General features: G+C 59.7%; 2 protein-coding genes across 4 annotated transcripts; one reads left to right on the top strand and one right to left on the bottom strand.

Annotated features, from left to right (window-relative positions):
• Positions 1-23: 23 nt before the first annotated feature.
• Positions 24-11,728, bottom strand: ELMO2 (engulfment and cell motility 2). 3 transcript variants are annotated; one of them, XM_053243315.1, is made up of 22 exons: positions 11,597-11,728; positions 9,754-9,881; positions 9,601-9,641; positions 9,303-9,375; positions 9,021-9,071; positions 8,355-8,536; positions 6,791-6,890; positions 6,214-6,365; positions 5,915-5,993; positions 5,654-5,689; positions 5,169-5,219; positions 4,751-4,873; positions 4,519-4,662; positions 4,264-4,368; positions 4,077-4,185; positions 2,192-2,328; positions 1,938-2,101; positions 1,736-1,848; positions 1,426-1,533; positions 1,219-1,301; positions 1,052-1,129; positions 24-668 (listed from the first exon to the last, which is right to left on the bottom strand). In XM_053243315.1, exons 2-22 carry the CDS (start codon positions 9,829-9,831, stop codon positions 468-470), a joined length of 2,208 nt encoding a protein of 735 aa, XP_053099290.1. In that variant the 5' UTR covers positions 9,832-9,881; positions 11,597-11,728; the 3' UTR covers positions 24-467. The 3 variants fall into 3 exon arrangements, with proteins under 3 accessions (XP_053099290.1, XP_053099291.1, XP_053099292.1); XM_053243316.1 differs by lacking the exon at positions 11,597-11,728 and adding an exon at positions 9,992-10,333; XM_053243317.1 differs by lacking the exons at positions 8,355-8,536; positions 9,021-9,071; positions 9,303-9,375; ... (1 more) ...; positions 9,754-9,881; positions 11,597-11,728 and adding an exon at positions 7,850-7,974.
• SNRPB (small nuclear ribonucleoprotein polypeptides B and B1) lies at positions 11,712-20,102 on the top strand. Its single transcript, XM_053243326.1, has 7 exons — positions 11,712-11,843; positions 11,951-12,102; positions 14,687-14,798; positions 15,418-15,570; positions 19,120-19,258; positions 19,449-19,574; positions 19,920-20,102. The coding sequence occupies exons 1-7, from the start codon at positions 11,841-11,843 to the stop codon at positions 19,955-19,957; spliced, it is 723 nt and encodes a 240-aa protein (XP_053099301.1). The 5' UTR covers positions 11,712-11,840; the 3' UTR covers positions 19,958-20,102.
• The last annotated feature ends 1,796 nt before the right edge of the window (positions 20,103-21,898 follow it).

Genomic DNA, 21,898 nt, shown 5'->3' with positions numbered 1-21,898 from the left:
AGAGGACACGGGAGCCACCCACGAAGGAAGGAGAAGAGCTTTTAATGCAAAAAAAAGGGGGGGTGTGCCAGGGCCAGCCTGCTGCAGTGCCCCCCACTACGGCCGGAGGCAGCAGGCGGGCCTCCCTCTACGGCCAGGCTCCCTCCCACTCAGGCTGCCAAGCTTGCTGCTCCTACGCCGCCGAAGGGAGCAGGAGCCGGAGCAGGCTGTGGAGGGCCCCAGCGGGAGGGCGCTGCTGCTGGGAGCTCTTCTCCCGGGCCCAGCTCTGCCCCAGACAGTGCAGGTCACAGCAGGCAAGGGGGGGGGGGGCGACCGCTGAAGAGCATGGCTACCGGCAGAGCCGAGGGCAACGCCCTGGCCCGTCTGGCTCCCAGCAGACCCCAGCCCGCTTCCCGGCCACCACGTCCGGTGCATGCGCCGGGGGGGGGGGGGGCCGTGGCGGTGGCTTCCCCGCGGCCTGGCTGGCCTCAGCCGTAGTGGTAGACAAAGTCATAGCTGCTGGGCTCCTGGGGGAGCGGCGGGGGCCCCTCGGGGATCGGGATGTTCTCCAAGTCGAGCAGGCGCAGCTTGAGCTCCATGCTGAGCAGGGTGTCCAGGTCACTCTGGGTCAGCTCGCTGGCCATCTCCTTGCCCAGGAGGGCGTGGAGGCCGTCCGTCCAGATGCAGTACTGGGGGGAGAAGGGCGGTGGGAAGCGGCGCCTCTTGGGCTGCCACGGCGGCAGGGGCCACTCCCAGCCTGGAGCCCCCTCGCTCCAGAAGCCCGTGGCCAGGCCCCCTCTTGGGCCCAGGGCAGAGGCAGAAGAGCACCGGCAAGCCTGCCCGCGGGGGCCCTCCCAGGCAGGGCTGCCGCCGGGGGGCAGGGGGGGGGTCGGGCTGGCCTGGCGCCTCCTGCCACTCGGCAGCACAAGGAGGAGGCTCTCTCCCTCTCCCCCTCCCCGGCGCTGGGACTTGCCGTTGAGGCAGGCTATTCCGCCCACCCCGCAAACAGCCGGAGCAGGGGGGGCAGAGGGAAGGAGGCGGCAGGGAGGAAATGCCCACAGGCCTTGCTCACCTCGTATTTATTGGGGGCGATGAAGTTCAGGGTCTCATCTGGATCATAGAGGATGGAAAAAGCCAGCTCCAGGGCCTCCTGCGGGCGGGGGAGAGGGCAGCTGGTTAGCCACAGCCAGGTCTGGGGCAGAGCCACGCTGCTCCCCGCCCCGGCTTCCTTGCCGGTACCTTGTTCTGCTTGAGGGCGCCCTTCTCCTTCATGTGGGGACAGTCTTTCCCGGTGACAACAGCCTTGATGTCTGCAACAGGGACTACGGGGGGGGGGGGGAATGGAGGGAGAGGGAGAGGGAGAGAGAGACAGACATGCCCGTGGCTCTTCTAGCGGTGCCCAGCCCCGGCGCCCCCCTGCCGCCCCGCCCCACCAGCGGCACGTACTCTTCTCCTGCAGCGCCTCGAAGGTCACCTCGCCCTGGCTGTTGTCCTCCAGGTCGCCGTAGTGCAGCATCTTGTGGTTCAGAGCCAGGCGGCAATACCAGAAGCGCTCTGCAACCCAAAGAGGGTTCAGACCCACGTAAACTGCTTGGAGGACCTTTTGCTGAAAAGCGCTACGCAAGTAGCCGTTGTGGTCATCGCAGCGCCCGGCCGGGTCCCTGGGGGCAGCCTGGCCCAGCCGGAGGAGGGGCTGCCCTCCCCCTTGCCCCTCTCGGGCAGGCCCCTGAAGCCCGGGTGGGGGGGGGGGGCTCACCTTGCCGCCTCCGGTTCCCAATCTTGCGGAAGCTGCTCCCCTCACAGAGCCGGTTCAGACGCTGCTGCTTGATGAGTTCCAGGATCTCCGGCTGGATCTTCTCCCGCAGCTCTCTAGGGAATGGCAGCCCGTGAGCAGCCCGGGAGCCGCTCTCCCCCCGTCCCCGCCCCCCCCCCCCCCCGCCGGCGGCGGCAGCACTCACACAATGGGCGGGGACTGGAAGTCGTCCTGGCTCATCCGCTCCGACTGGCGCAGGCGCAGGATCTCCGTGTAGCTCAGGCTCCGCAGCTTGTTCCTGAACTGGTCTAGGGAGTGGGGCTTGGAGGGCAGGGCCCGGGTGATCTGCTCCCGCACCACCTGCATGACCTGGCGGGAAGCGGAGGGGGGCTCGCTGGCCGGAAGGGGCGGAGCCGATGCCCCCCCACACACACACACACACCCCGCTAGAGGACCCACCTTGTTGAAGTCCTCTGCTGTGGCTCGCATCTCCTTCCACGTCTTGTTGAGCAGCTGGATGCAGATGGCAAAGAGCTCCTCGAAGGCGCGGTCGTGGGTGAAGAACATGGGGTGGTAGTCATTCCGGCCTTCGTTGGCTTGGGCCAGAGACAGAGGGAGAGAGTGGTCAGCACAGCCGGGGATCCTGGAGAGCCCAGTGGAGCCTCAGGGAGGAGCCTGTGTGTGCGGGGGGCGGGGGGGGGCGAATCCCAGAGGAGAGGATTCGTGCCTGGGCGCCAAGCAGCAAGGAGGCCCCTGCTGGACTCGGCCTGTGAAATACCCTCAGCACAGACCTACGGTCAGCGCCATTCAGGCCAAGCGTGATAAGCGCTTGCGCAGTGTGGACACAGAATAACTCCCGGCAGACGCGGAGCTCTTAACGATAAGCGAGCACATACGGCAGTTTGGCAGATTCCCTGCATTGCAGTAGAGAGAAACCGAACTGCAGATCCACTACACAATTCACACCTAGTTAACCAGCATTCCCTGCAAGTCTGTTAGAGCACAGAAGCAGCACAGCATGTGGTACTGGGCGCAAAATGTCACTTTCAAAGAATCGCAGCCTTCCTTGTTCTTTGAACCACAACTCCAGAGATACGCCTGGAAGTGAGCAAGCAATGCCTGCATAACCTCCAAAGCCAGAGAGGCCGCTGATCCAGATTTCCAGGGGCCTCCAGTGCCCCTAAGACAACCAGAAGACATTATGCAAAGCGTGGCAGAAGGAGAGAAATGTTACATCTCCCCCCCCCCGTCACACACACCCCCCACCCCCAGAGAATTCTACTTTTCTCTGTGAAGAATTTGGCCTGGGATTATAGTGTGGGAGACAGAGGCCTGGTCCTGTCCAACTTCAAAAGGAGAGACACTGAAGAAGATGATCAGAACCTTCAAAAATCTTTCTAGAGCCACTCACATAAAATGTAAATTCAACTAGGAAAAGCATAAAGACAGACCCAGAGATGCCAGTATGGCTAAAAGCCATACAGCAAATTGATTATTGCAACAAATTGCAGGGGGCAGAGGGCCTCTTGCAAGCATTCACTGAAGAATTCAGCTATGAAACAATTCAGCTAATGATCTGAAAACTTTTCCCCCCTCAGATATTTAGGACTGCCAGAAAATTTGTGGATATTTAGGACCGCCAGGAAAATTGCATTTTTCACATGTTTAACCAACACGTGGAATTCACTGCCACAGGATGTGGTAGTGGCCACTAGCTAAGAGAGCTTTTTAAAAAGGCTTAGATAACTTCATGCCAGATGTGTCTATCAACAGCTGTTACCCAGGACAGCTAAATGGAACCTCCAGATCTAGAGGCAGTCTGCCTCTGAAAGCCAAGCACTCAGGTCAAGCCGCACAGGACTGCCATCACCCCTGTGTGCTTGGTTTCTTTTAAAAACCTTTTATTTAGGGTAAGTTTTGTAACAAGTCAGCAAAAACAACAATACTCAAAAAGCAAAGTGCGAACACGGCAGACATGCCCCTTTCCTTCTTGCATGTCTGCCAAGACCGACCAGCCAGGTGTGGCACAGCGTGGGCCACAGAAGGCTCCCTCCTCAGCCTGTTCTAAAATCAAGATCCAGGTTGGTCTACGCAGGTTCCCACAGAACAGTTCCCATTCATCTGTGAAATGCAAAAAGGGCCACCGTCTCTCTCCGGAGCGTCCTGCCCAGATGGCGGCTCCTGCTTGGGCCAAGCAGCCCCGTCCCGACTCCTGGCATCCCTCAGGGTGGCAGGGTCTTCCCAAGAGAGAGAACCGGGGCTATGCTCAGGCAGAAGTGCCCCAGGTGTGGCTGCTCCTCCACTGCCTGCTGCCCTTGTCCAGCTCAGCTCCCCCTTCACTTACGAAGTTCTCCAACCTGCAGGATCTCACACAGCATCCTGGTGAGCTCGATGGCACTGCGGCCAAAGGGACACTCATGCTTGTCCTCCCGGCTGCTGTTCTCCAGAACAATCTGTAGGACGAGAGGAGAAACATGAGGGAGGGAGGGAGGGAGGGAGGATCCCTCCGCGGGGGGCACCTCACCCCTTACCCGGACATAGGTATCCTGATGGCACTTGGCCAGGTACAGCATGTTGTCCAAGGCCAGCATCCCTGGTGGGGTCTGGGTGAAGTCCAATGCAGGGTTGATATGGTTCTGCACAGGAGAAAAGCCGCCTGGATCAGCGGGGGGTCCTCCCCATTGGCCTGCCCCCAGCTTGCCTGTCCTGGCTGCCAACACCAGATCCCTCCCGCTGCTGCCCACAAGTCCACAACCCACCCACCCCCGTGGCAAGGGGCGGCCTACCGTGAAGCCCAGCATCTTGTAGTCCTTGGTGTACATGGCTTTGCGCTTCTCCGCCCCGCCACCTGGGATGCCGCCACCGCCGCCGCTCTCCGACTCCGCATCAAAAGCAATTCTCCGCAGCTCAAAAATGATGTCCCGTTGAGCCTGAGGAAGAGCAAAGAGGAGGGGAGTTCCACAGGCAGCGGGGAGAGGCCCTCTGTTTCCACCAGGCCCGGCTGGCACTCCCCGTCACCTGATCGCTGGGGTCCATCTTGGTCATCATCCGCTCCTCCAGGAGGTTGAAGGTCAGGACCTGGAGCACGTACAGCTGATGGGCCATCTCTGTCTTGATGGGGCGGTTTCCTCGGATGACGTGCTGTGGAAATGCCGGGGAGGGAGGGTGACAGAGGAGGAGGAGGAGGAGGAGGAGGAGGCGGCGGCGCAGCAACTTGCAGGGCTGCAAATACCCCTGGCTGCCATTGCCAAGGCCTGGATGCCCACAGCCAGCAAGCAACGGCAGCTGCTCCTGCTGCTGCCGCCCTGTGCTCAGCACAACACCCGGACCTTGCAGCAGCCGGGGAGATCCCAGTGCTGAGCCTGCCCCACTGCCCCAAGCACTCAGCGCTCCCTGAGGAGGGCCGTCAGCAGCGGGACCTGTGTCTGGTACTCACCGTCAAGATGATGGAGCGCAGGTGCTTCTGGGCAAAGGCATTCGCCATCTCCTGCCAGGGACAAGGGAGAGGGAGATGTCTCCCGAGTGGCGGGACGCGGCATCCTAGCCCGGGTGCACTCGGGCACAACCATGGGCACAAAGCTTTCCCAGCTCCCTGAAGGGGGCAGCCATTCCAGCTGCCCGTAGCCCACAAGAGCTGCAGCAGCAGCAGGCGGCAGCATGTAGGGCTGGGCTGGGCAGCCCCCAGGGAGGGCAAAGGCATGCTGGCTGGGAAGGAGGCGTGCTGTGCCTGACCCCCTCCCTGTGGAGCCACCCGCGGCACAAGCTCTCCTGCGCCTGGCAAGACGAAGCAGAGACACCCGTCCCAGGCAGGCGGAGAGAGAGCAGCCCAAGCAAGCAGCAGCCCGAGCAAGCAGCAGCCCGCCCTCGGAGCGGAGCAGAGCAGAGCTGGCCCCAAGCGGCCCTGGCACAGGCTGTACTTACAGTGCAGGGCAGGTCGAGCGGGTTAAGAAGCTTCTCCTGCCGGCAGGAAGCGGAAAGGCACAAAGAAAAGCAGAGGGAGGCGTTAGCCCAGAGCCCCGGCTTCGGGCGGGCCCGCAAGGCACAGCCAGAAAAGCCCCAGCCAGCCGGAAAGGCAGGCTGCCTTGCCTCCCCTGCGCCTCATCCGAGGCCTGCCCACGGGCCGCCCTCTCCCCCACGGCTAGTAGAGGAAGGTGGGGACTGGCCCCGGAGAGGGCCGCCAACCTGTCTTTTGTCCTCGGGGGCCTTCAGGAAGAGGGCATTGATCAAGGCAATCGCATAGGTCTGGATCTCCTGGTTTGAGCTGCAGAGCCAAGGGGAGAGGAGAGGAGAGGAGACCGGCTCCCTTCTGTGCTGCCAGGATGGCACGGGCCCACTGAAGCCCAGAGGAAGCCTCTGCGCCCCCACGGGCGGTCCAGCACAGGCTCCTCGCGTGCCCCCTTTCGGACAAGCCCCCCCCGCCCCGGGGGGAGTCCCAGGAGGTGGGTGGCCAGTGCGGGGCCCCAGGCCGACGAGACACGTACACCTGCAGGTGGGAGAGGAGCTGCCCCACCGTGATCTCGCCAGCAATCTTCGGGTACAGGCTCTGGCTGTTCAGCACCATGCTCTCCAGGATGGCCAAGGAGCGCTGCAGGATGGAGACGTCCACCGTCGGCTGACTCACGTACCCTGCAATCTGGAGCAGGCGGCCATGTTCAGGGAACACTGCCCGGGGTCACCGCTGCCCCCCCGCCTCCCCTGCTGCTGCGGCGAGGGATGTGCACGGAGGCGGTGGGGGTGCCGCTTCAAGAGCGGAGGAGGGTGCGCTCCCCCCCCCGCAGTTAAGGAAGCTGATCGGGGTGGCAGCGTACCTCCCTGCTGCCCTGCTGGTCGGATACGGCCGGAAGTTCCCGACGCAGCACCGGACCTCCGTCCATATCCGGCCAGCGGGGCAGCAAGGAGGTAAGCTGCTGCCCTGATCAGCTTTCTTAACGGAGGACGCCGGCGGTGGCGGGGGGGGGGAGTGGTGGGAGGGCTAAGTGCAGCCTCCCCCGCCGCGATTCCGTGCCCAACTCTGCCATCTCTCCTGCCACCCGCTTGGGCTCTTTTGCCAGGCTGTACCTGCTGGATAAAGGAGATGGAGACCATGTCCCAGGAGACAATGCCATGGTCCATGAGCTCGAGGAAGGCTGTCAGGGTGAACGCCAGCATCTCGCTGTAGCTGCATGGAAAGAGGGCGCCGGGAGCGGCTGGTCAGCCAGGGGCCCCGCTCAGAGCCCCCTTGCCAGCCAGAACCCCCGGCCTGGGGCCAGCACTCAAAACACTGCCCTCTCCCGACTAAGCAGAGGACTGGGCCAGAAGGCCTCCAGGGTCCTCTCCAACTCTCAAGTTCTGTGCAAGGTACCAGACTGGACCCGACACCCTTCGCGGCCCTCCTACGGAGCCCCTGAGCATGGGGCCCTCCACTCTGCTCCCACGCGGGGGAGGCCCAGCGCTGCACCTGCAGCACCCCCAACCCTAAGAGATGAACAAGGCCTCCAGTGGCAAGGAGGCCAGGGCAGGCACGGCTGGGGCCTCTCCCTGGCTCTCCTTGCTTGACCCGGCTGATCCTCCACCTCTGCGTGCTTCCTTCCACGCTAGAAAGCTCTTTGGAAACCCAAAGATAGGTGAAACAGCCACATCTCCTTCACGTAGGTCTATTTGAGTGTGTGTGGCAAACGGACACGTGGCCCCAGCAAGAGGGCCAGGCAGGCCACGGATTCTATGACTGGCACAGGCAGGGCAGGGACTGTTCAGGTGGCCTCCCGAGGGTTGCAAGCAACATGCTGGGAGGCTGCGTCTGCCAAGCGGGGCAAAGCTGCCACACTCTGTGGTGTCCCCCCCTCCCCCCCCAGATCTAGAACAGCCGGCCCAGAGGCCACGTTCACAAGCACAAGACGCTGCCACACGGCTTCGGGCGGGCAAGAGAGTATCTGCCACATTGCTTACGCAACACTGCCAGTAAAGCCCGGAAGGCCTCCTTGGACCTTGAGGTCTCTCGGCAGTGGCGCAAGGCATTTCTGCTCAGACTGATGTTTGGTGGTGATGGTGGTGGAGAGCAAGGGCTGTACTGACGCTCAGTGTTCCCTCTAAGGCGTGTAGTATGGGTGCACGGTCACAAGTTTTTTGATGTCTGCTCACTTAATTTTAGATCCCGCTCAGGTTGAATCAGGAAGGCCCCATCCTGAATGCACATGGTGCGTACACACTGCCTTGATGTTGCCGCCCAGGACAAAACTCACTCCGCGCACAGATGAAAAAAATGAGGACACGCTGCTGACGCCGCTGCAGAAACAGCAGAGGGAACGCCGCGTCTGCACATTCTGGCACGAAGCTGCTGTGCTCCTTCCCTTCCACAGACCCTCCGCTTCCCCCAATTTCTCAGACGAGCCAAGTCCAACTGGCCTTTTCCAGGAGGAACCTGGCACCCAAACCAGGTTCTTGCCGCGGCGCCGAGAGAAGAGTAAGGAGCAGTCCACAGCCGCCAGCGGTGCCTGGAGGACTGTCCCGCCACCGTGGTCTCTGCTCAGAGCACGTTGCCAGGCCCAGCGCACAGCGGACTGGACCCACCCCTTGGAAACCACCTGGCTTGTTTCTGGGCCCGCCTCACACCCCGCCCTCTGCCCCAGGGCAGCCAGGCACTCACTGGGACAGGAGCTTGATGCCGCTCTCCACCAGGCGGGTGAGCACTGTGATGCCATCCATGTTGATGAACTCGGTGGCAAAGGTCACATCTGCAGAGAGTTTGGCCAGCTCCTTCATGGCCTCGAGCCGGGTCTCCATGCTGTGCGACTGAGTCCGGTCCATCAGCTGGCGGGCAGCCCTAGACTGGAAGGCAAGTCCAATGGCTAGCCCCTTGCAAAGCCCCCCAAGGCTGGTGTGGCTGAGCAGGTGGCTCATCGAGGGGGTCTCGAAGAGAGATAAGCAGGGGCTGCCCTGGTTTGCACTGGCAGGAGAGACGACGTGTGCGTGCACTAGAAGAGAATGTTCTCCAGGGGATGGGGCCGCTCTGGGAAGAGGGAAAGGCTGCCCATCCCCAGCCTGGCAGCATCTCCAAGATAGAGCTGAGAGAGACTCCTACCTGCAGCCTTAGAGAAGCTGGTGCTGCCAGTCCGGGTGGACAATACGGAGCTAGACGGAGCAACGGTCTGACTCAGTATGGGGCAGCTGCCTGCGCCTTAAACCCCGTGGCCAGCAGAGAAAGACTGAGCTTAAGGAGAGGGGAGTGGATGGGCAGGCGGGCTTTTCTCAATAAGGAACCTAAAGCAGAGGAATAAGCAGCCAGCTTCAGGCAGGAGCAACGCAGACCTACCGGGGAAACAGCCAGTTGTAGGATGGTCCCGTTCTTTAAGTCGCAGCGCGTCTAGGAGACAAAGAGAGGCACCTGCTAAGGACTGCGGCCACTCAGCAAGCGAGACAAGGAGAGACGGGCAGCATCCACCCCCTGCCCCCGCGGTGTTTTTAGCCAGGCCACGGCAGGCTTTTTCCTGGCTCCAGGCCCCGTCCCCCCGCCCCGTGCCAGAGCCATGGCTGGCTGTGGCTGCTCCCCACAAACGGAGGGCTTGCTGGGGGCAGGGAGGGCAGCCACACCCACCTGCTCCGTTATGTACAGCTGGGGCCCATCAGCATAGCGCAGCGTGTAGTACTCCGGGTTGGGCAGTGACCAGCTGGGAGGGAAAGAGCAGAGGAAGAGTTTTGGCACTCGGCGCTGCCCCAGGACATGAGCTGGTGCCCAGCAGGAAGGGGGGGGGGAGGCAGCGGCAGAGATGGGCACCAGCAGGCTCAGGTGTGGCCAGGAGGCTTCTTGTGACTCAGCCAAGGAGAGGCCGGTGCTGGCGGCAGCAGGAGGCGGAGCAGAAGACGCGTGGGGCTCAATCCCAGCCGGTACTCACCCATCACACACTTCCTTGATGATGGACACCAGGGGCCGCTTCTGCGAGTCGGGGGCAAACAAGAAAACCCTGAGCTGGGCCCCCCACTGGACTCACCGCCCCGGCTCCACACCCACGGCCAGCCCGCCCCACCCGCCTGCCTCTTCCTCTCACCTGATCAATCTCAAGCAGCTGCGCGTTTGTCCCCGGCCACTCCACAGCCACCTTGACCGTGTCCGGCGGGGGCAGCATCCCTCCCAAGGCTCCAGGCCCTCACAGAGGCAGGAGTGGACCTTCCAAACCTGTCGGGAGGGAGGCAGCAAGTCAGGGCAAGTCAGGAAACCGAATCCCAACGGGCTGGGGCTCCAGGGGCCGACTCCCCCCGCCTCCAGTGAGCAGATGCCTGGCTTACCCCACCCCACCCCAAGCCAGCGTGGCCTAGTGGCGAGAGTGCTGGACTAGGCCCGGGGAGACCCGAGTTCAAATCCCCCTTCAGCCATGAAACTAGCTGGGTGACTCGGGGCCAGTCCCTTCTCTCTCTCTCAGCCTAGCCTACTTCACAGGGTTGTTGTGAGGAGGAACTCAAGTATGTCAGACACGGCTCTGGGCTCCACGGAGGAAGAGCGGGAGATAGAAAGGAACTAAACGAACAAGAAAGGTCAAAGGGCTGGCAGAGGAGCCCGGCTCTGGAGCCCGGCCCCCGGGGGCACCCCAGCCAAGCAGGGGGGAGACCAGCAGCTGCCGCTTCCAGCCCTTCCCCAGCAGCCCCGGGGCTGGCCGCCCGCCGCCCGGAGGTGCTGCCCAGGTGCGGGTGCAGGAGGAGCAGCCGCCGCGCCGCAGAAGCCCCCCTCAGCCGGCCGTCCTCCGGGAAGCGCGGCTCGGAGGCGGAGGAGAAGGCGGCGGCGGCTCCGGCCCCACCTGCTGGAGGGGGGCTCTGCTGCTCGGCCCCCCCCCCAGACGCCCAGCGGGGAGCACGGAGCCTGGCCAGCCCGAGTCAGCCGGCTGGGCAGCCCCAAGGCCGGCGGGCGGCAGACGCTGCCTCAGCCCCGCCGCCGCCGCCCCACCGGCACTCCGGGCTCCTCCCCGCGCAGCCCCGCAGCGGCCTCAGCCCCCGCCCCGGGGCCCTCCGGCCAGCAGCCCGCTCGCCCCGCAGACGCCTCAGGGGAGCTCCCGGGCCAGAGGCCCCGCTGCGCCGGGGGAGGCCCTCGCCGGAAGCCCCGCGTGACCAAGAGACGGAGGAAGCCGCCCGCGGGGGGGGGCGTTCCAGCAGCGCCCCTGCGCAGAGGCGGGCTTTGTGCTCGGCCGGCGGCCCGCCGAGGAGAGGCCGGGCAGCCCCCGGGGGGAGCGGGGCGGCCGGAGGGGAGGACGAGCCCCGCGGCCCAGGAGGCACCGGCCGACCGCCCCCCCCGCGGCTGCGGCCCCTCCCTCCCTCCCTCGCTCAGTCCCTCCCCCGCACTGGCCGGCTCACCCGCCCGCCCGCCCGCCCGCCCTCCCGCCGGCCGGGACCGGGACCGGGACCGGGACCGGGACCGGGACTGTGTCGGCCGCGCCGCAGTTCTTCTCCTCGCTCGCTGTGCCACTCCGGCCCGCCTCCCGCCTTTGCCGGCCTGCCCATTGGAGCACGCCGCCTGCCCGTCAAGGGCAGCCCCGGCCCCCGTTGGCCTGCCACCAGCCTCGTCTTGGGGGGCGGGGACCGAGCTTTGTCGTCAACCGGCCGGGTGCCATGGAGACCGCCGTTGGCCAGGAGCCAGGACCGGGCCGCTGTGCCCCAATGGCTGTCTCGGCTGTCTCTCTGGCGCGGGGTGACCGGGCTGCTCTTCTTCATCCCTTCGCGCGGCAAGGCCGGCCTCTAGCCCGGAAACGCAAGTGGGCCGACACTGCATGGCTGTTGTGCGCGGCTTCAGGCCCTGCCTGCAAAGGCGCCCCACCCCCGACCCGCAGCAGGCCTGAGCAGGAGGTGGCCGTATCCCAAGGGCAAGCCCGTCACGGCACCATGGCGCTGTCGCTCTGGGCCTACCGTGCCTGCCTCTAGGGACTTGCAAGCAACCGGCACCTGCCGGGGAGTCGCCGAGGCAACAGGCCCCGCCCCTAGGCTCGCCGACGCGCTGCCGGTGGCATTGGCGGAAGTGTGTTCTCGGGCGGATCTTCCCGGAGAGCGGCCTCTTCCGGTTCCGGCTGCCGCGAGTGAGCGGCGCGCGTCTTTGGTTCGGCCTGGTGGCGTGAAGCGGTTGCGAGGCCGAAGAAGGAGCGAAGCCGCCACCATGGTGGGTGAGCTGGGGGTGGGGCGGGCAAGGGACGCGGGCGGGCCGGGCGGGGGGGTCCCAGGCTGAGCCCCCGGCGCTGACCACCTCCCTCTCCTCCCCCCCGCCAGACGGTGGGCAAGAGCAGCAAGATGCTGCAGCACATCGACTACCGCATGCGGTGCATCCTGCAGGACGGGCGCGTCTTCATCGGCACCTTCAAGGCCTTCGACAAGCACATGAACCTCATCCTCTGCGACTGCGACGAGTTCCGCAAGATCAAGTGAGGCGCGGCGGGAGCGGGGGCTGGGGGGCTGGAAAAGCAGAAGGACCCCCCCCCCCGCACGCACACACACACACAGACACACACACAACAAGCCACGTGGGGCTCCTAAAACAACGCCCATCGTCACCCCTGATCACAATGGAGGAGGAGGAGGAGGAGGAGGAGGACTCCTTGTCCCCCCCCCCCCGCGCTCTTTCTTTCTTTCTTTCTTTCTCCCCTGAAGCTGGGATCGGAGGCACCCTGCCCCTGAAGCTGGCCCAGAGCCACCAGACTGGTCACCACTGATAGACCTGCCCTCCATGAACTTGTCTAAGTTAATGATTTTGCAGCCCTTTTTGCATTCACTGCAGTTTCTGAACCATTTTCCAAGGCAGCTTCCCATACAACACAGTGCAGTAATCTGGATGGGAGGTTACCAGAGCATGGGTGGCTGTGGCCACGCTATCTGCTTCCAGGCCAGGTTGCAGCTGGAGCATCAGCCAAAGCTGATAAAAGGCACTCTGAGCCAGAGGCCCCTTGAGCCTCTAGTCTGGGCGCCCCCAGACTGCAAACCTGGTCCTTCAGGGGGAGCTCGACCCCATGTGGACCAGGCTGACCATCACTCACCCAGACAAAACAACCACCAACCAACATTATTCCTGGTTTTTCCCCCGACTTGAGTCTCTGTTTGTTCACCCTCATCCAAACACTGATGCAGGACAGTCACCACCTCACCAGCATCTCGTGAAAAAGAGATGTCGTCTTCATACTGATTACACCTTGTGGATGAACAGCCTTCTGTTTGTTTGTTTGTTTGATTGATTGATTGATATACTGCCATTCCAAAAATGGCTCTGTTCTTCTTAACCTATTTACCACTGCCACCAAGTAGACTTTTGGTATGGCTGGGTCCACTACAACAGCCCTTCACCTTTATCAAAAATTACAAAAAAACCCAACCAAAAAACCAAAAACTACCTCAGTAGTGTGGAAAGGCTTATAGGTGTGGGGTGGAGATAAATCAACAAGCTTTTATAGGACGTGAAAGTTAACTTTTAGGAAAACTAAAACATTAATTTTGCAGCAAAAAATAAAAATTCAAAACAGTTAACAACAGAGCAGGTCAGGGGAAAATAAAAACTGGGAAAACACCACCACCACCTGACTCGATGCTGGTCCCTACCCAGAGTCTGCTGTGCTTTCTTTCCAGCTTCGGACTGGCTGGGTGGTTCCTTGTTGTAATTACAGCCCAGGTCTGGGGCTCCATCCAGCCCGGCGCTTCCTTTTCTGCCAGTGATCTCAGCTCAAAGGCTTCCCTTCTTCTTGCTGTGGCTGCTCACCCTCTGCTTTGCTGGACTCCCTCTAGCCGACTTCCAGACTCTCTTCCTCCTTCTGCAGCCTCCAGCGCGCTCTCTCTCTCTCTCTCTCTCTCCCTCCAGCAGAGACTCTCTTGACTTCTCTTTCAGCACTCTGACTCCAAAACCTCTCAAAACTCTTCCAATATGTACAGTTTGTGTAGCCCTACAGGTCTTTAAGCCATCTAATTAGAGCAAGCAAAATTTTCCTCCATTTTTTAATACTCTCTTTTTCCTCCCAAAATAACTGTGAAACTACAGAAAAGCCAAGTGTGAGCTGTTGACCCTGCCAGCCTTCTCCATGCACAGGGATTGGCAAGCATAGAATCCTGTTTCCGATAATGCAGTTTTGGGGAATGTAATACAGTTTATAATTCGTTCATAATACAAGGGCTATTTACAAAAAGAAGTTTGGGAATATTAACAACAATGCGGGGGCTTATTGGCAGGAACCCAAGAGGTCTAGGCCTCGTTCCTCCACACATCTCAGGCCAAATCTCCAGATGGCCTTTCCCAGCAGTTTTATGTAGATGTTACAGCATGGGGGGTGGGGGGGATGGGACCCTGCGGGACACCAAAGCACAGCTGCCCAAGGGGTGAGCTGTGCTCCCCAGCACCGCCTTTTGGAAGGAGCAGAGCCATTCTTAAGCCGGGCCTCCCACACACAACCTGGACACGCTTCTCCAAAAGGGCACTGAAGATTGATGGTACGGAGAAGCCGCTGAGAGGCCCAAGAGGAGAGAGAGAGAGAGGCCCAGTTCATATGTTGGGCCAATAACATGTGGAGGCAGCCCTGCGGTTGTCATGGTGGGCATGAAGTCCTGAGCCAGCCCAGACCAGGCAGTCTCGCCATGAAGTCACCCAGAACAGTCGCCCTGGATGATGGGAATTGTAGTCCAATAAGATCTGGAGGGAGCCAAGCTTGAGAATCCCTGTGTTAAAAGATGTTTAGTGAAAGGAGTGGGGGGAGGATTAGAGAGGAAGGGGAAGGGCAGGATGCAGCGGAGACCCCTCGATATGGGGCCTGGCTAAACATCTGCCTTGCCAAAGCCCTTTCCAGTGAGCGTGGGAAGTGCCTGAGTGAGCCACCACGGCCAAGGCCCCCGTCTTGCTGCCTCGGGGTCACCTTTCCGGCCTGGCGGGCAGCGGCTTCCTCTCGCAGATGTGCTGCAAGTGCAGAGCCATGCGGCTGCCTCTCTCGGGCCTGGGCATCAGAGGCTTCGGTGACACAGAGTTGTTCCTTCTAGACCGAAGAACTCCAAGCAGCCCGAACGAGAGGAGAAGCGAGTCCTGGGCCTGGTGCTGCTGCGGGGAGAGAACCTGGTTTCCATGACGGTTGAAGGCCCCCCGCCAAAAGACGTAAGGAGGCCGGGGGGTCCGGGAGGGCAGCAGTGGCAAATGTGTGCGTCCGGGGAAGGCCTTTGTTCTTCTCCGTTGGGCTTGGAGCCTCCTTCCAGCTGCACTGCCGTCTTATTCTGCTGCTTCTGTCTCGGTAGAAATGTCACTGCTGTGGAACAGAGTGGAGCATAGAGAGCCTGGGTGGCCAGCACAGGAGTGGCTTCATGAGGCCAGCCAGCAGCAGCAGCATTCAGCAGTTGCAGGGGACTGAATTGAGGGGGCTGGGAAGATTCTTCGGGGGGAGTGCTGGAACGAGGGAGTTGGCCAGTCGAAAGAGCCAGCCAGGGACATGCTCGAGGTGCAGTCGAGCTGGAAAAGAGCCAGGATGAGGGCCCGTTCAGCCGTTGATCCAGCAGTGGGGAGAAACCAATGTTAGCAAAAATTTGGTGGGGAGGGGGGAGCAGGCTTGGAGAGCTGGGAGGCCTGCTCAGTACGGGAGCTGCCCCCTGAAAAGCAGGGGCAAAGCTATTAGGAAGCCTTTCTTCCAGCTCCTCACGATTCATGGCTGAGCGGGGCAGGTATGGGGCCAGGGGGCCCTTGTGGACATGAGACTGCTAGAATGACCCTCTGGTTCTTTCAGACTGGTATTGCCCGCGTGCCCCTGGCAGGAGCCGCAGGGGGCCCTGGTGTGGGCAGAGCAGCCGGGCGAGGTGTCCCAGCAGGAGCTCCCATGCCCCAGGCCCCTGCTGGCTTGGCTGGCCCCGTGCGTGGAGTCGGTGGACCCTCTCAGCAGGTAAGCAGGAGCCACAGCCTTCCAGGTCGCTGCGTTAAGACTGCAGCCGCAGAAGTTGCAGTGGGCTTTGGGGCACTTTAAAGACCAACAGACTTCTTGAGGCCCAAGGGCTCATGGCGTCTAGTTCACTTTCTCAGATGCATGAAGTGTCGCCATCAGTAGCTGCAGGCAGAACGCCATACTAGTAATACTTGGGTGCTGCTAATGGAATGCTGCTAATGGAAAAGTAGTATAAATGCATGGTTGCTTAACTAGACAGCAACAGAACGCCGTGTTCAGCTGCTGTTCTTTGCCTATAACCCATAAAACTGAAGGTGGGGAAATTTAGGACCAAAAGAGAAAGTACTTTTTCCACAAAGCGCATAATTAACCTGTGGAATTTTTTGCCATGGGATGTCGTGATGGCCACCAGCCTGGAGGGGTTTAAGAAGGGCTTGGAAAATTCATGGACACAGGTCTATCCATGGCTTACTAGTCTGGTGGCTCTAGGTTCCCTCCAACCTCAGAGGCAAGATGCCACTGAATCCCAGTGGCAGGGGAGCAGCAGCAGGAGAGAGGGCCTGCCCCCCTCCGCTCTTGCCTGTGGGCTCCTCAGAGGCATCTGGTGGGCCACTGTGGAAACAGGATGCTGGACTAGATGGGCAACGGAAGAAGGCATTTTCATTTCGGCTTTCCTATGATAGATCTGTAATAGAAAGCTCCTTTGGCCTCCCTGACTGACTGACATGAAACTCCCATACCAAACCATAACAGATAGAGACATGCCATTTTTGCAAGTGGGTTCCATATCTTACGCAAACCAACAAACCACGCCCCCCCCCCGAAAAGCCCAGAAAAATGTATTACTTTCCCAGAAAAACAACTGTTGGAAACAGGGTGTGAGACCTCACTAGCCGACCCCCACACAGAGCATCTGTGCGCTCTTTGGGGCCGGCTACCTCTCTCCCCCCGCCCCCCCACCTGCCCCAGGCTGCCGGGCCGGGTGCCGCTGCCTCGCCTCTGTGGCCGGGCCCACTGCGGCCTCAGCCAATCAGGTGCCTCCACTGCCCAGCCAATCAGCTGGGTGCCAGGACGCACATTCCAAGGCACACCCAGGAGAATTAATACAATATTAATTTATAATTAATACAATCGATAGATTGAAGTCCCCGAAGACTAGTGTCACAGATGCCCCCTAGAGGCTGGCTTGCAAACTGCAAGCCCTTTGCTTTATCTTTAATATAAAGCTGCTTTGGCCTTACTCACTCAGGATAACCGGCTTGAAGCCAAAGGGTCCTCAGCAATATATCCACTGCAGAAGGGGAAGAGGAGACCTGGTCTTGTGGTAGCAAGCATGACTTGTCCCCTTAACTAAGCAGGAGCTAGCCTGGTTGCATATGAAAGGGAGACTAGAAGTGTGAGCACTGCAAGATATTCCCTTCGGGGGATGAAGCCGCTCTGGGAAGAGCAGAAGTTCCCAAGTTCCCTCCCAGGCAGCATCTCCAAGACAGGGCTGAGAGAGATTCCTGCCTGCAGGCTTGGAGAAGCCGCTGCCAGTCTGGGTAGACAATACTAAGCTAGATAGACCAGTGGTCTGACTCAGTATATGGCAGCTTCCTATGTTCCTCTACTCCTGATTGGCTGGTTTCATGCTGAAGCTCAGCAAACCCCTCCCTTCAGCCTGTCTGGTAGACTTCAGAAAATTAGCACTGAGTACTCCCATTGAGCATAATAGAACAAGAAAACTTGTCGCCTTAATTTCAACTCATGCTTATGAGTAACTTAATTTAATTTATCTATTTATATCTATGTAATCCACTTTGGGAACTTTTTGTTGAAAAGCAGTATATAAATATTCATTTTCATATTCATAACTTAGTACGGATGTGAGCCAGTGACTGTGGTAGCTTGTCTCCCTAACACTTAAATTTGTGTGTTTGTGTATGCGTTTATGTACGAACACACATCTGTGTTATAAGTCGGTTACTCCAGTCACTATTCAGAGTAACTCACGTATAAGCAGTTTTGTTGAAATTAACCGGACAAGCTTAAGTTATTTCAATAGAGTATCTATGAGTAACTTAGTAGACTGTCTCTCCACTGTAACGTGTGTGTGTGTGTGTGTGTGTACACACACACAACACACCTCTATGGGTAGGAGAGCTGGTCTTGTGGTAGCAAGCATGACCTGTCCCCTTAGCTAAGCAGGGTCAACCCTGGTTGTAGTGGTGTGTACGGAACTGCACTTCCGTGGTTCGGCATTGGGGAGGGTGGATCTTTAAGGGTGGGGGAGGGTGTACTTATCCCTCCCGCCACTTATCCCCCCCCCCAGCGCTCCCCGTTTTGTAAGCATTTGGGGCGGCAGGGTACCTGCCTCCCACCCCTACCCCTGTTATATATATGTATATTTATTCGATTTCTATACCGCCCTTCCAGAAATGGCTCAGGGCAGTTTGCACAGAGAAATAACAAATAAATAAGATGGCTCCCTGTCCCCAAAGGGCTCACAATCTAAAAGAAACATAAGATAGACACCAGCAGCGGTCACTGGAGGAACTGTGCTGGGGGGTGGAGAGGGCCAATTACTCTCCCCCAGCTAAATAAAGAGAATCACCATGTTAAAAGGTGCCTCTTTGCCAAGTTAGCAGGGGCTAGGCTTCAAAAGCCTCACTGCATGTGTGCAGGTGCATCACGTCCTGCGTTGCACATGCACAGTAAGGCTTTTGAAGCCATTTGACGAGGAACGGGGGTAGGGGTGGCAGGAAGGTACCCTGCCATCCCAAATGCTTACAAGAAGGGGAGCGCTGGAGGGGGGGAAGCGGCGGAAGGGGTAAGTCCACCCTCCCCCACCCTTAAAGAGCCACCCTCCCCAGTGCCAGACCGCTGAACTGGCCCCAGGTCCGGATGCCCTTAGAACGGGCTCCGGACCGGTCCGTGCACATCCCTACCTGGTTGCATATGAAAGGGAGACTAGAGGTATGAGCACTGGAAGACATTCCCCTCAGGGGATGTAGCTGCTCTGGGAAGAGCCGAAGAAGGTTCCCAGTTCCCTCCCTGGCAGCAGCATCTCCCAAGAGAGGGCCGGGAGAGATTCCTGCCTGCAACCGTGGAGAAGCCGCTGCCAGTCTGTGAAGAGCTAGATGGACCTACAGTCTGACTGTGGCAGCTTCCCATGTTCCTACCTGAGCTCAAGGTTTGTGCTAGAAGACGCTTGTTTTATAAAAGGCCAAATGGCCAATGGTCTCTTCCTGGAGCCCCCAGTGTTTGGTGTTTCACATGACCCAGGTCTTCTCCTGTCTGTCTGGATGCTTTTTCAGCATTAACCAGCATCTGTGAGTCGTGCTCCTGAGCTCATGGCAACGTGAAATGGATGCTTGCTGTAGCAGAGCAACGTGCCTCCGGATCCAGGCCTGTGGTTCTGAGACAGCTCGTGTCCCACCCCTCTGCTCTTTGCAGATGGGGGCTTGATAAGCCCCAGCTGTTGGCCTTTGTGGTGGCTTGCCAGAGGGGGTTCCCCTGGGGTGAGACGTGGCTTGTGGCAGCTCTCTCAAGTCCCTCCTTCCCTCCCAGGTGATGACCCCTCAGAGCCGAGGGGCCGTGGCGGCGGCGGCGGCTGCCGCCACTGCCAGCATTGCGGGAGCCCCGACTCAGTATGCGCCGGGACGTGGAGGCCCCCCTCCCCCCATGGGCAGAGGCACTCCTCCTCCAGGTGAGTGGCACCCGATCTCTCCCCCCGTCCCCTCCCGAGAACTGGCAGGCCTGTGATGAAGTGACGGTGTCTGAACTTGGTGACGATCCGGTGTCAAAGCAGGATTACTCTGAGGGGCCCTGTTGAGTTCCCGCGGGCTGCTCTGCCGGCTGCGGTGGGGCAGTCTGAGGCTTCTGCTTTTCCGTTCCAGGAATGATGGGGCCCCCTCCTGGGATGAGGCCCCCGATGGGCCCACCGATGGGCATGCCGCCCGGCCGGGGCTCACCCATGGGCATGCCGCCTCCCGGGATGAGGCCGCCTCCCCCTGGCATGAGAGGTGAGTTGGCCGAGAGCCCGCTCTCGGCGCGAGGGAGTCGGGTGCGCCCCCGGGCCAGCCTCTTGAGCAGCAGCAGCGGGCCTGGGGTCCAGTGGTGGCTTCCATCCACCCCAAGTGAAGCTCCCGGAGAGATGGCTAGATAGAGGTGTGTGGCGCTTCAGCTGGAGCCAGACTCCCATCTCTCCCCAATGGCCCCTGCTCCAAAGCCACCGAAGACTCTCCTGCCACTAGAGCGCGACTCGTGCGGAGCTGGAGGCCAAGGCGGGGCGGGGGGGGGGCGCCGTTGTGGGGCGCTGGCTGCGCAGGGCTCTCCCGCTGACCCGTCTCTCTGCTCCGCCCTTCTAGGTCCTCCGCCTCCTGGCATGCGCCCCCCCAGACCCTGAGGCCAGCTGCAGAAGGAGCGGAAGGGGGTTGTCTGTCCCCTTGAAGAGAGTGCCAAGGGGTGGGCGGCGGGGGGGGGGGTGCGTGTGTTTTCGATGGCTGCCTGTCACGTTGCTCTTTTTAATAAAAGTTGGGACGTTTCCTGGAGGCAGCTTGCTCTGTGCTTGAGGCGGGTGGATGGCCACCGCCACCCCGCTCCACACGCACCCCTTCTGCAGGCTGCAGAGGCAGCTGTCACTGGGGGGGCGTCTGGCCTGCTGCCCTCCGTGGCGAGACAGCAGGCCAGTCTCTGTGCAGGGGTGGCGCGCGCACCCCCCCACACACACACACCCCGTACCTCTCTTGCTTTCCTTCTCCTGAAAGAAGTGGCAACACTGACAGCTGCTTTCTTGGGAGGGAGGGAGGAGCATGAAGGGGGTGCTGGGTGACACCGTCTCCCTCCAGCCAGGCCTGGAACGCGGGTCTGGGGTTTGGAACTCTTGATCAGGTCGCAGCATCTTTTGCCAATTTAGAAGCCGCTAAGGAAGTCGCCCTTTCCGCGCCCCCCCCCATCCACTTGGCCCTTGCAGCCTCTCCCACACCAGTTTCCCCCAGTGTACTTGTAGACCAGTTATTTGAAACTCTTGATTTCCAAATTAACAACCTCAGAAGGGAAAGACCCCAAGAGCTATGACTTATCACCATCCCAATGGCCCAGGGAGACGGACCACCTCAAAAGTGGGCAACAAAATGGCAAATGCGGTTCAATCTGGGCAAGTATCAAGCGATGCACATGGGGATAAAATAACCTAACTTCAATTATACGCTACTGGGAACTGAGCTGTCGGTAACCGACCAGGAGAGGGATCTTAGGGTGGTGGTGGACAGCTCATTGAAAGTGTCGACTCAGTGTGCGGCAGCTGTGAAAAGGGCAAATTCCATGCTAGGGATCATTAGGAAGGGGATGGAAAATAAAGCTGCTAATATTATAATGCCCTGATACAAAACTATGGTGCGACCACACTTGGAGTACTTACTGCGTACAATTCTGGTCACCACATCTAAGGAAGGGCATTGTAGAACTGGAAAAGGTGCAGAAGAGAACAACCAAGATGATCAGGGGCCTAGAGCGCCTTTCTTGTGAGGCAAGACTACAACACCTGGGGCTATTTAGTTTAGGAAAAAGATGACTGCGGGGAGACTACTGTGGGAGGTCTATAGAATCATGCCTGGTGTGGAGAAAGTAGAGAAATTTTATTTATTTTTTACATTTTATATCACCCTCTTCCTCCAAGGAGCGCAGAGCGGTGTACTACATACTTAGGTTTCTCCTCAAATTCTCCCGTAACACTAGAAGCAGGAGTCATCGCATGAAATTGATTGCCAGGAAATGTAGGACTAGCAAACAAGTATTTTTTCACACAAGGCATCATCTACTTGTGCCACATCTACACTCTGCCACAAGATGTGGTGACAGCCAACAACTTGGATGGCTTGAAGAGGGGTTTGGATCACTTCATGGAGAGGAGAGCTGGTCTTGTGGCCGCAAGCATGACTTGTCCCCTTAGCTAAGCAGGAGCTAGCCTGGTTGCATACGAAAGGGAGACTAGAAGTGTGAGCGCTGCAAGATATTCCCCTCAGGGAATGGAGCCGCTCTGGGAAGAGCAGAAGGTTCCCGGTTCCCTCCCTCGCAGCATCTCCAAGACAGGGCTGAGGGAGATTCCTGCCTGCCACCTTGGAGAAGCCGCTGCCAGTCTGTGTAGACAATACTGACCTAGATAGACCAATGGTCTGACTCAGTATATGGCAGCTTCCTATGGAGGAGAGGTCTATCTAACACCAATTTTAAAAAAGGGTTCCAGGGGCGGTCTGGGAAAATACAGGCCAGTTAGCTTAACGTCTGTTCCAGGCAAATTGATGGACCAGTGCTTTTTAATTTATTCCTAAATGATCTGGAAGTAGGG

The sequence above is a fragment of the Hemicordylus capensis genome, chromosome 4, assembly GCF_027244095.1.
Source record: "Hemicordylus capensis ecotype Gifberg chromosome 4, rHemCap1.1.pri, whole genome shotgun sequence".
NCBI classification, from domain to species: domain Eukaryota; kingdom Metazoa; phylum Chordata; class Lepidosauria; order Squamata; family Cordylidae; genus Hemicordylus; species Hemicordylus capensis.
Note: the sequence above shows the minus strand (reverse complement) of the source record. Positions and strands in the feature narration are given on the sequence as shown.

Bases quoted from the DNA above. Each gene is read 5' to 3' on its own strand.
- SNRPB (XM_053243326.1), top strand. The intron at 12,103-14,686 runs GTGAGGCGCGGC...TGTTCCTTCTAG, and splicing joins GACGAGTTCCGCAAGATCAA to ACCGAAGAACTCCAAGCAGC. The intron at 19,575-19,919 runs GTGAGTTGGCCG...CCGCCCTTCTAG, and splicing joins GCCTCCCCCTGGCATGAGAG to GTCCTCCGCCTCCTGGCATG.
- ELMO2 (XM_053243315.1), bottom strand. From the start codon at position 9,831: ATGCTGCCCCCGCCGGACACGGTCAAGGTGGCTGTGGAGTGGCCGGGG. The intron at 9,376-9,600 runs GTGAGTACCGGC...TTTCCCTCCCAG, and splicing joins ATCAAGGAAGTGTGTGATGG to CTGGTCACTGCCCAACCCGG. The intron at 2,102-2,191 runs GTGGGTCCTCTA...GCTTCCCGCCAG, and splicing joins CAGCAGAGGACTTCAACAAG to GTCATGCAGGTGGTGCGGGA.